At 47.9% G+C, this 12,083-nt stretch overlaps 1 protein-coding gene across 5 annotated transcripts in view; it reads right to left on the bottom strand.

Moving 5' to 3' along the window:
- Nucleotides 1–12,083, bottom strand: part of HECTD4 (HECT domain E3 ubiquitin protein ligase 4) — a 1,724,100-nt gene that overhangs the window by 242,838 nt on the left and 1,469,179 nt on the right. For 4 of the 5 annotated variants that reach the window (XM_069214810.1, XM_069214812.1, XM_069214811.1 and 1 more), the window contains one exon: nucleotides 9,825–9,948. The exons of the other annotated variant lie outside the window; for it this stretch is intronic. In XM_069214810.1, the coding sequence (XP_069070911.1) occupies nucleotides 9,825–9,948 (124 nt within the window). The remainder of the gene's footprint in view (nucleotides 1–9,824; nucleotides 9,949–12,083) is intronic. 5 annotated transcript variants of the gene reach the window in all.

Raw genomic sequence — 12,083 nt, 5'->3', positions numbered from 1 at the left:
GAAATAGTATATACAGAGCCAACTTCCTACACCTAGCATCAGGGCCCTTGGTACCAGGAGTACCAGTTACAAGGGACTTATCTGAGTGCCAGGGTTGTGCCAATTGTGGAAGCAAAGGTACAGTTTAGGGAAAGAACACTGGTACTGGGGCCTGGTTAGCAGGGTCCTAGTACACTTTCACTCAAAACTTAGCATCAGCAAAGGCAAAACGTCAGGGGGTAACCATGCCAAGGAGGCATTTCTTTACACCAGGGAAGGTCTCTAAGGGCTGCAGCATGTCTTATGCCACCCTGGGCACCCCTCACTCAGCACATGCACACTACACTGCCTCACAGCTTGTGTGTGCTGGTGGGAAGAAAATGACTAAGTTGACATGGCACCCTGGTGCCATGCCCACCACACACTGCCTGTGGCATAGGTAGGTCACCCTTCAAGCAGGCCTTACAGCCCTAAGGCAGGGTGCGCTATACCACAGGTGAGGGCATATGTGCATGAGCACTATGCCCCTACAGTGTCTAAGCAAAACCTTAGACATTGTAATTGCAGGGTAGCCATAAAGAGTATATGGTCTGTGTAGGAAGTTGGCTCTGTATATACTATTTTCTATATAAAAACCTATTGACCTGGAATTGTCTTTGAGTGTGTGTTCCTCCTTTATTGCCTGTGTGTTTACAACAAATGCTTAACACTATCCTCTGATAAGCCTACTGCTCGACCACACTACCACAAAATAGAGCATTAGAATTATCTCTTTTTGCCACTATCTTACCTCTAAGGGGAACCCTTGGACTCTGTGCATGCTATTTCTTACTTTGAAATAGTACATACAGAGCCAACTTCCTACAGTAAGATAGTGGCAAAATTAGATAATTATAATGCTCTATTTTGTGGTAGGCGTCGGATTTTAGATAGGATTCAATGGAGGGACCCGGGGGCCACTCGGGGCAGGCAGGCACAGGGGGGGCTTCTCGGGACAGCCACCACCTGGGCTAGGCAGAGGGTCGCCTTGGGGTCACTCCTGCACTGAGGTTCTGTTCCTTCAGGTCCTGGGGGCTGCGGGTGCAGTGCTTGTTCCAGGCGTCAGGTGTCAACATCAGGACAGTACGCGCTCTACGTGCGACAAAAATGCTAAAACCCAGCAAGAGCATAATTCATGCATTATGTTTATATGCAGTATGTTAACCTTTTGCATTGCAGACTTTAACCTTGAAAAACACTATTAATGATGTTTGCAATAACTGTTCATTTGCAAGGTATTGCTGCAGGCTTACTGAGTGTGTTAGGGTGTGGTCCCTTTCTAGGACCTTCTAGAAGCTTTCTCTGCAGCATGACTGGATGTGGTTTGTGGGCTGGGCCAGCCTCTATATAAGGGAGCAAGCCCAGCTCCACGTGCTCACTATGCAGAGGTCCCGGTGCAGAGCAGCAGCAACTTCCTGAGCTCCTGTTCCGGAGGCCTACCTTGATGTTCCAGGCCTGCCCCGCATTATATTGGTGATCCTTGAGCAGGGTGGTAAGGAGGAGGTTGGGCTGGCCCCCGACCCCATTCTCAAAGACTCTTGAATTTTGGGCCTACTCGTGAAACTTTTAGAGTATGCAATGCATTGCTCGCATGTAAAACTTGGTGTTCAGATCGTCAACAGCTTGCACGATCATTTCATGTCATTTGCATATTCTTATCCGAATCGGCAGTGTGCGCAATTCATTTCCTGCATGTAAAACTTGGTGTTCAGATCGGCAACAGCTTGCGCGATCATTTCCTGGCATTTGCATATTCTTATCCGAATCGGCAGTGTGCGCAATTCATTTCCTGCATGTAAAACTTGGTGTTCAGATCGGCAATAGTGTGCGCGATCATTTCATGGTAATTAAAACTTTGGTGTGCAGTGTTTGTTGAAGTGCACACATTTATCCTAGATTTTGTGTGAAGATACTAAATTCAAAATGTGACATTCTTTGTGCATTTTAAGTCCCTAGTACAATTCCTATTGTTTTCCAGGGAATGTTTCAGATTGCCTTTTGTCCTCATGTAAAAATGCAATGTTTGCTCTGAAACATTATTCTAGAAGGTTCTTGTATTCCTAGACAATATGTGACATTTCATGAAAAGCTCATATGAAACATTGTATTAACCATTCTTGATTTTTTCCAGGTACCGAGAGTTCTTGAGGTCTAGTTATAGTCATTTCTTAGGTTATCCATGGTTACAGTATAAGAACGCTTAGAACCATAGTCTAGTGAAAGTCAATGTGATTATATCTTGATATTGTGATGTTTAACCTCTTGCTTCCTACAGGTGTCCTTCCCAGCTGTTCCCTACCTTATCCCCTTTTCCCCCACTCGGACTGTCTCAGGCTCTGTGATATTTCTATCAGAGTTTTGGAGCTGTCTAGTGGTGGACATGTTGGGAACGTGAGCAGGCCCCAAGGATCTGATCTCCCTGACATCAGGTCCCTTGCTACAGGAAGTCGCGGTCATGGGGAGCCTCTGGAATTTCTCTACAGGCATTGCAATGGGAGCTCAAGGGGGTCGTCTCGGGATACTCACGAGGTCGTAGCCGCCGGGGAGTCCTCCCTGTAGAGTTGTTTCTCTGGATCTCGAGCCGGGGGCGTCAGGTGCAGTGTGTGAAGTCTCACGCTTCCGGCAGGAAGAGTGAGTTCTTTGGAAGTTGCTTCTTTGTTGCAAAGATGTAGCTGTTTTTGAGCAGAGCCGCTGCTCACTGGAGTTTCTTGGTCCTGGGGGTCAGGGCAGCCCTATGAGGCTTCAGAAGTCGCTGGTCCCTGTGGGACCAGGACATTGGCATTGCCCAATTCCTGAACCCAGTCCAAAGATGGACCGTCCTGGTATTCATAAAGGTCCAGGGACCCCTCCAATGCCTCCCCGAATTTGTACCCATAAGGAAAAGGTTCAGAATCCAACCTGGGGCGAATAGGCCCCATCGAAGACAAAGGCGGCGTCAGCCGACATTGCTCCGACTCCGAGTCATCGGGGATAAGGATCGGGTCGATGTCGATAGTGGGCACTACCGACGTCGTGAGCGTCGTCAATCGACCCGGCGCCGGGGAAGATCTCAAGGGTGCGACTGGCGCCGGTATGGATGTGGAGGTTACTTCGGCGGCCAAAGCCGCAGCCGCGGAACCCGAAGGCCCCTCAACAGAACCCTTTGAGCCCGAAGGCGCCGTATCTGGGTCGGTCCTCCCAAGATGAGGCGCATCAACGCTCTTTCCGCATTGCATCAGCCGAGCGACGGGGAAAAGTCGGAGAGCGATGGGATCTCTTTGACTTCTTCTTACCTGTACCCGAGGATTTAGAAGAAGACGAGTGGTGATGGCTCCGCGAACAGTCTTGAGACATTCCTCTTGATCGAGATCGTGACTTATGTGGAGTCGAGTGCCGGGCCGCAATTAGCTTTAGGGACCACTCCCTCAAAGCTTTCGGGTGCATGGCCCGGCACTCGGAGCACGACTTCGGGTCACGCTCGAGACACCACAGACAAACCCGATGAGGATCTGCCACTGACATAGTGCGGTGACAGTCCTCACACAGCTTGAAACCGGTCTTCAGGGACATGCTTGACGCAAAAAATCTCTCACTTGAAAACTTGACAAAACGGTCGAAGTCGGTCAGAAACAGACCAGGGTAGCTCTTTTCCAGATCAGCGCGTGGCACGTAAAGAAAAGAACTGACGTCACTGCGCGAAGGCTGAGTCTATATACTACTCCTGATGTCATCAAGGCGACTATGACGCCAACGACGCCCGCGGACTCAACCTATGCCACCTACAGACATGCAAGAGTATTGCCCGAAGAAAAATCTCCGGATCCAGTCTGACGCCTGGGGGAAATTCTATGGTAAGGAATCTGCAACTAGAAGTCTCTATCAGATATATAGATTAATAAGAGAGAGAAGAGGTTTTCTGTTTTTCTGCCCTTAAGAACAGTCCTGTGGCACTGCAGTGGGCAGAAACTTTAGTTCAGGCACTACATCCTTCAAATTGTGAAACACCTTGCTTTGAAAGTGAGTGCTAGCAACATGTGCATTAAGCACATAACATGAAATTGAAATGGTGTAAATTATCTTACAACAAATGTGATCACTTTACACAAGGAAGATTTTGATTATTATTTTTTTAACTCTAAGGACAACAATTTTCTATTTATGGGGTCACAGGAAGACATGGCATGTAAGTAAGAGAATGCATAAGGGTTTCCAGAAATGTACATGAGTCCCCAGATGTACACCTCTTTAATTACTATTTTTCCAGATACCAGGATTGAAATATGACATTATGAAGGAAAATTGAATTAAATATTCTAAATAAATAAAATCCAGGTTCATCCCTTAAGCTTCCTCGTGATCACTGAGATATGTATTCAGTTGTTACCACTTTCAATAGAAGCTGGACAATGGGCCAGCTTGCACATTTTGATGCTCTTTTAATAACGCCTTCACAGTGATACAGAAAGGACACCTGGAGAAGGTGTGTTATTTAAGACTGCATTAGGAGGACATCAGTAACACAAACGAACAAGTTACTTACCTTCGGTAATGAATTATCTGGTAGAGACTCTATCTAGCTGCAGATTCTTTACCTTAGAATTCTGTGGCGTCAGCATTGAATCTGGATTTTTTCTGCTGAGCAATATCCTGCGTGCACCGTCGGGAGGCATTGTTCGGATCCACTTGCATCGTCCGGCTCCATGTGGCGTCATCAGCGTCGTTGGAGTAGTCTATGACGTCGCAGCCTCCTATATAGGCACCATCCCGGCACGCATATGTCAGTTCTTTTCCAAAACTTCCCACGCAGAAGCCATGGAAGAACCAACTTGTTTTTTTTTTATTATCTGAGCAAAATGATAAGCCCAGGAGAAAAGGTAAAATTCAGAAAAATTATGTGTGATGTGTGTGTGTATATATATATATATATCTGCAGAGTTGGGAGGCCTGGGTGGATGTAAGGAATCTGCAGCTATCTAGATCCAGTTAATTTGTTACCAAAGGTAAGTAACTTGTTCATCTGATAGACTTCTAGCTGCAGATTCCTTACCTTAGAATAGATACCCAAGCTATAACTCCTGGCGGTGGGTTGCAAACATATATTTCACGCAAGGAAGTCCTGTAGGACCGAGTGAGCAAAATGCCCATCTCTTCTCACCTGGCTATCCAGGCAGTAGTGTCTTGCAAACATGTGCAAGGAAGCCCACGTTGCCGTGTGGCAGATGACTAGTACAGGCATACTTTGAGCTAACGCCATGGTAGCAGCTTTCCCTTTTGTAGAGTGAGCTCTCGAGCCCTCAGGAGGCTGGTTCTTAGCCAAAGCGTAGCAGATTTGAATACAGAGAATGACCCAGCGCGAAATGGTTTATTTCTCGACTGCTTGACCCTTCCTTGCACCAACATATCCCACAAAGTGTTGGCCATCCACCCGGAACTCTTTTGTTTGGTCCAGGTAGAACAATGCTTTTTTTGGGTCCAGACGGTGGAGACGCTCCTGTTCTTTAGAGGGATGCGGTGGAGCAAAGAAGGTGGGCAGGGTGATGTTCTGACCCAGATGGAAAGGGATCACCACCTTGGGGAGGAAACAGGCACAAGTTCTGAGGACTACCTTATCAGGATATATTGTGAGATACGGCGGTTTTGATGATAAAGCCTCCATGTCAATTACTCTCCTGGCAGATGTGATCGCCACTAAGAAGGCTGTTTTGATAGTGAGCAGCCAAAGAGGACAATTATGTAAAGGTTCAAAGGGAGCACACGTAAGAAAAGTGAGCACTAGATTAAGGTCCCACTGGGGCATGACAAAAGGCATAGGTGGAAACATATGTACAAGCCCTTTGAAGAATCTCTGTAGGAGACTTAAACAAAGACTGTTGATTGGGCAAGCGAGGAAAAGTCGATAAGGCAGAAAGATAGCCCTTAAGAGTCCCTAAGGAGGAACCCTGTTGGGCGAGTGACAGAGTGAAAAGAAGGATATTAGAAAGAGAAGAAGAAAGAGGATCAATAGACCTCTCTGTACAATATAATACAAAATGTTTCCAATGGCAGGTGTAAACCGTCTTAGCAGAGGGACGCCTGGCTGCCAGAATGACATTACAGACTTCGGGAGGGAGGTCATAAACAATCAACTGCCGCCACTCAATCTCATGAGGCCTCAGAATTGACAGGTTCAGGTGGTGAACCTTCCCCTGCTGCTGCGACAGAAGATCCTCCCAAAGAGGCAACCTGATTGGAGGACTGATGCTCATTTTGAGAAGCTCTGGATACCAGACTCTTCGTGCCCAATACGAAGCCACAAGGATTAGTTGGGCTCTGTCGTTCTTGATAACTCTGGGCAGAAGTGGTATGGGCAGAAAAGCATACAGGACGCCTGATCGCCACTCGCAATGAAAAGCGCCACCTAGCGATAGCAGCCTTGGAAACTCCAACGCGCAATACTGCTGACATTACGTGTTCACTTCAGAAGCGAACAGATCTAACGAAGGCTCTCCCCACTGCTGAAAGAGTCCTTGTGCCGACTTGGAATGGAGACACCATTTGTGATCCGCTAAGCACCGACTGCTGAGTTTGTCTGATCTGGGGTTCAGAGAACGTGCCAGGTGTTGAACCACCAGGGTTATGCCCTGCTGTTACAGCCATGTCCAGAGCCTCTTGACAAAGGGTCCACGACCCCACATGGCCCTGCTTGTTGCAGTACCACATTGCGGTAGTGTTGCCTGTGAACACCTGCATTATCTTCCCTCTCACAACAGGAAGAAATGCCTTTAATGCTAGCTGGATCGCCCGAAGCTCCAACAAGTTGATATGGAGCCCGGATTCCACCAGAGACCTGTGATCTCCACCTCTCCCAGATGGCAGCCCCATCCCGGAAGTGACGCTTCTGTCCCTATTGTAAGATCCAGTTGGGGAAGGGAGAGGAGTCGGCCTTTGACCTGATTGCAGTTGACTAACCACCACTGCAGAGCCTTTGCAGTTCCCTTCGAGATCTGAACCATGTCGGTAAGATTTCCCTGAAGCTGTGCCCATTGGAACTTCAGGTCCCAATGCAGAGCCCTCATATGCCACCTGGCATGTTTGACTAATAGGACGCAGGAGGCCATGAGTCCAAACAGCCTCAGAGTCTGTCTCACCGAAATCCAGGATAGAGGCCAAAACATCGGTATCATAACCTAAATATCCTGGACTCTCTGCTCGGGGAGGATAGGCCCGAAACTGCACTGTGTCCAGAACAGCTCCAATGAAAGGGAGCTTCTGAGAGGGAGCCAGGTGTGACTTCAGCACGTTTATAGTGAACCCAGTGAATGCAGGAGGTCCGCCGTAGTCTGGAGGTGAGTGACAAGAGCCTGGAGTGTCAGAGCCTTCAAAAGCCAGTCGTCCAGGTAGGAGGAAGACTGAAATCCCTAACCTGTGCAGATGAGCTGCCACCACCGCCATCACTTTCGTGAACAGCTGAGAAGCACTGGTGAGACCAAAGGGGAGCACAGTAAACTGAAAGTGCTCATAGCCTACCTTGAACAGCAAGTAACACCTGTGGGCAGGCAGAATGGGGATGTGGACTGCTAGTAAGGGAGATTAAATTGGATCCTCCCTCCAATTGGACGGACATGGTCTTGTAAAACCATACTAGGAGGGCTTGGGCGCTGCGGAAGAGGGGGTCTGTGTGGTGGCCGACTTCTGGCCAGAGCCTCTCGGTCGGATGGTACCCTGACCTCGTCCTCGCACGGGATGCTGTGAAGCCAGAGGACGGTGGCTAACCTGTGGCTGGTGTGGTACTGCGCCCCCTTTCAAAGCCTCGAAAGGGACGAAAGACAGATTGCTGACGAGCCGGCGCTGAAAGGCCCAAGGATCTGCCCATAGCTCGAGAATCCTTGAACTTCTCAAGTGCAGAGTCTGCCTTTTCACCAAAAAGGAGAGAGCCATCAAAAGGCATATCCATCAAACTCGACTGGATATCCCCCGAAAAGCCAGTAGAACATAGCCAGACGTGACGACGGAGGGCCACTGTCGAAGAAATTGCCCTGCCCAGCGAGTTGGTTGTGGCCAAGCCACACCTGATGGTAAACTTGGCTGCATCTTTCCCATCCTTGACAGCCTGGGTGAGTGTCCCGTACGCCCTCCGGGACCTGGGGCAGCACCAGTGCCACCGCATCCCATAAAGTATGGGAACAACAGCCCAATAGACAAGAGATGTTTACCAACCTCAATGCCAGGCTGGTGGAAGAAAACAACTTCTTTCCAAGTTGGTCCAGCCTCTTGGATTCCCTATCAGGAGGGGCAGAAGGGAAGGCACCACGGAAGTGGAGGCTTGGAACACCAAGCTCTCCGGGGTGGGGTGTTGGGTGAGGAAACTAGAGTCGTTTGGATCAGGTCTATGGAAGCGGCCGATTGTCCTATTCACAGGAGCCCCTGTGCTGGGTTTGGATCATGTTCCCAAGAAGGACATCTGTGAGGGTTTCATTAAAGGGTAACATTGGCTCCGATGTAGCAACCGCTGGCTGAAGCACCTCGGTCAGGAGATTAGTCCTGACTGGAACCGTAGGCAAGTCTAGGTCCAAGACCTTAGCTGCCCTACGCACCACCATGGCATAAGATGCACCCTCCTCCGTAACCACAGTGGGAGGAGAGACCATGCAAGCATCTGGAGAAGTATCCAGTCCACTGGCTTCCTCTAGATTCTCATACCAGTCCTGTTCATGCTCCAATCCATATTCTAAAGGGTCCTCAGACCCTTCCCACTCCTCTCCTGTGCCTGGCTGTTCTGAATAAGCCTCGGTCACTGATCTGGGCCTAATCTGTGCCAAAGTCAGAATTGGCGTTGTACAATGGTGTTCCGGCTCTGGATCATCCGGAATGAGGATGTGGCTACCACCACCGATATCAGATCCCAGGATCCCCAACGGCGCTGAGGCCAAAGCCGCCAATGTCGAATCCGAAGGGGCCCCTGCTGACCCCGTGGGGCCCAAAGACCCACCCGAGGGTGCAGCCCGCTCAAAAACAAGGTGCATAGCTTCATAAAATTCTTTCATTTGAGTGAGGGTCTCTCCGGTCCCGAAAAAAAGGGAAGACGAGAAGTTGGCCCTGGTGACGGCTCCGTGGAGTCGTGCTCGGAACGTCGAAGTTCCCTTGAAGCCTCGCCAGCCGAAGGGGTGCCAAAGTTGAAGTCCCCTTGGACAACTTCTTCTTCTTCTTGTGCCTCTTACCTGAATGCCCCGAAGACCTTGAATGCGAGGAAGATGACTTGGGGCTACTGGAGCGGTGCCGCAACCTCCTCCTAGATCAGAAGTGTGATCTCCTCGGACTGAAGACGGCTGCTGGGCCGTTAGAAGCTTGAGAGATCTCTCTCACAAGGCCTTCAGAGGCATGGCCCGACAGTCTGAACACAACTTCAAATCTTGGTCCTTTTCAAGGCACCAGAGACACACCTGGTGTAGATTCATAACCGACATGGTGCGATGACATGCACCATGCGGTTTGAATCCAGTCTTCCTCAATGACATCGCCCTGACAATTTGAAAAACTTTTGAAAAAAGGGTAGCTCTTTCCGGATCTGCACTTAACCGGCGCGAAGGAAAAGAACTGACATACGTGCACCGGGGTGGGGCCAATATAGGAGGCCGTGACATCACAGACTACGCCACTTGGAGCCGGACGAGGCACACGGATCCGAACGACGCCACCCGACGGCGTGCGCAAGGTACTGTTCAACCGAAAAATTCAAGATTCAATGCTGATGCCACGGAATTCTAAGGTAAAGAATCTGCAGCCAGAAGTCTCTATCATATATTTTAAGTATATTGCAACTGAAAAAAAAGATAATTACTCTAATTTACCTCTCAAAGTGAAGATCATATCCACAAGATAAAATGGCTCTCCAAACGCTACGAATATCCTGTTTTGCTCGATCGAGCACAAATCTGTGAAATCCTTCCAGTGTCAAATACTTCTCTTCTGGAACTGATGATAAACAAATTTACCACATGAAACAGACCATTAATTATGTCTGGTAGAGAAGTATAAAATCATTTTCGGATTTAATCAAATTCTTTTAGATGAACTACTGAAAACTACTCAACAAAATGATCAAACGTGGGCCTTTTTTTTCCTAATTGTAAGTTCAAATCTTGTTATCCAGGGATGTCAATGTATATAGACAGGCAAGCCCTTTTGCACTGGGCCACACTGAGGTATTTTTACAAGAGTAAATTTTACTGCTGCCACAAGAAATCACCTTTACCATTACAGTCATTAACAGAACAATTATTATTAGAACTATGCTTTACATAAATATTCTACACACATTTACTTTATTTATTTTCACTATTAAAATGTTGAAAATATAGGGCACAAAAAGAACATATTTTTCCAGAGAATACAAAGAATTGTGCAGAAACAAAACATGAAAGGTATAAAACATGCTTTTCTCCGTGCAGTGGAACCTGTTGAAAATTGAAACTAAGAAGTGATACTGTTTAACTCAAATGGAAAAATGGTCCAAACTTCTGTAGGAGGTTAAGGTTTGTTCTAAGCGCATTATTTCCAAAGTGAAGACCAGCAGTGGGAGGATTAATGAGAATTGATGAATTTCACTTACTCTTCCTGCAGAAGCAGCTAGTAACAAAAGTGCAACATAGGTAATAGACAAGGTTTTTAAGTGGGGACTTTGAGGGAGCATTTAACACCGGACATAGACGACATGTAATACATGCTACCTGAATATTTTTCTAACACTACACATAGGGGACGGTTTCCATTTAATTTTTATCTTTCAAAAAGACAAAGTTCCCATCCACCATTATTGCCATATTTGCGCAATTATGCTCCATATATCTTGTTGGGTCTGTTACAGTGCATTAATGTTTCATGAGTGCCTTTCCACTGCAATACATCAGAAGGCACACCAGGCCCTCAATATTACAACTGTGGTGATGTCACAGCCTGCAATACATATTGAATTTTGTAAAAAGCTGGCCTGGTGAGCACCTATGGGGTTATCACCTTATATCAGGTCCTTGTATCCCCTATTAGTCAGGTGTAGACAGTGTCTAGAAAGCCAGGGCTCTCTAGAGGTAGCTGTGGATGAGCTGCCAAGACTTATCTAGGAGACATGCACATTTTATGCAATACCACTACAGTCACACAACACTTACACACATGTAAGGACCACAAAAAGTTACAAAAATAAAGGTACTTTATTATAGTAACATGAATACAAAAATACTGAATAGGCAATACTCCAATAGGAAGTAAGTAAACACACTTATGTACACATTAGAAGTCAGTGACTAGCATAGAAAGCAATAGCAAACAGTAGAAACAGTAGCAAATAATGAGGGCCCTGGGGGAGACCAAACCATATACTAATTAAGTGGAATGTGAAAGGCAGTCCCCCACCCAAGGAAATGGAATCAGTACAAGGCAGCTGGATGAACTAGGATCCCCATAAGTTAAGTACCAGAGTGCCTCCCAGCAACCCAGAGAGAAAAGATAAGTACCTGGTTGTTCCCCAACCCCACAGGAGAAATTTGGAAACGGGCTGCGCAAGAACCAGACAAGACTGGAAGAAACCAGAGGTGGATCCTGACAGAAAGGACCCGCAGAAGAAAGGGACCAAGGCCAGTTTGAGTTGGAGTGTCTGGCTGTGGCAAGACCAGGTTGACAGTGGATAAAGTCAGCAGTGCAGCACAGCAGCAGAAGAGGAGTTCCAGAAGTGATGCAAGTGATGACCCGCATTGGCGGTCATGATGCAGTCAATCAGTAGTGCTGGAAACCCACCAACAAGCCTTGGCAAATGCAAGAGTCGGAGAAGAGGGTTTTTCAAGGCTGGAACGGGCCAGCAAGGCCTAGGGGTCTCAGCCCAAGGAGGGGAGTCCGAGGTGACCCTCAGCAGCTGGGAGAGTTACAAGAAGAGGAGGCAGCTCCCACAGGTGAACTACAGGCAGCTGGCGCAGGAGCTGCAGTCAGGCCCACTCAGCACACTTGAAAAGGAGCCCCACGTCGCTGAAGCAGAAGGCAGGAGACTGGGCTTTGTAGGAAGGGGTGCTGGGGGCCGGGGCTACACAGATGCATCGCTGGTTGCAGGTTTTCGACTC

Source organism: Pleurodeles waltl, chromosome 11, assembly GCF_031143425.1.
Source record: "Pleurodeles waltl isolate 20211129_DDA chromosome 11, aPleWal1.hap1.20221129, whole genome shotgun sequence".
Lineage (NCBI taxonomy): Eukaryota > Metazoa > Chordata > Amphibia > Caudata > Salamandridae > Pleurodeles > Pleurodeles waltl.
Note: the sequence above shows the minus strand (reverse complement) of the source record. Positions and strands in the feature narration are given on the sequence as shown.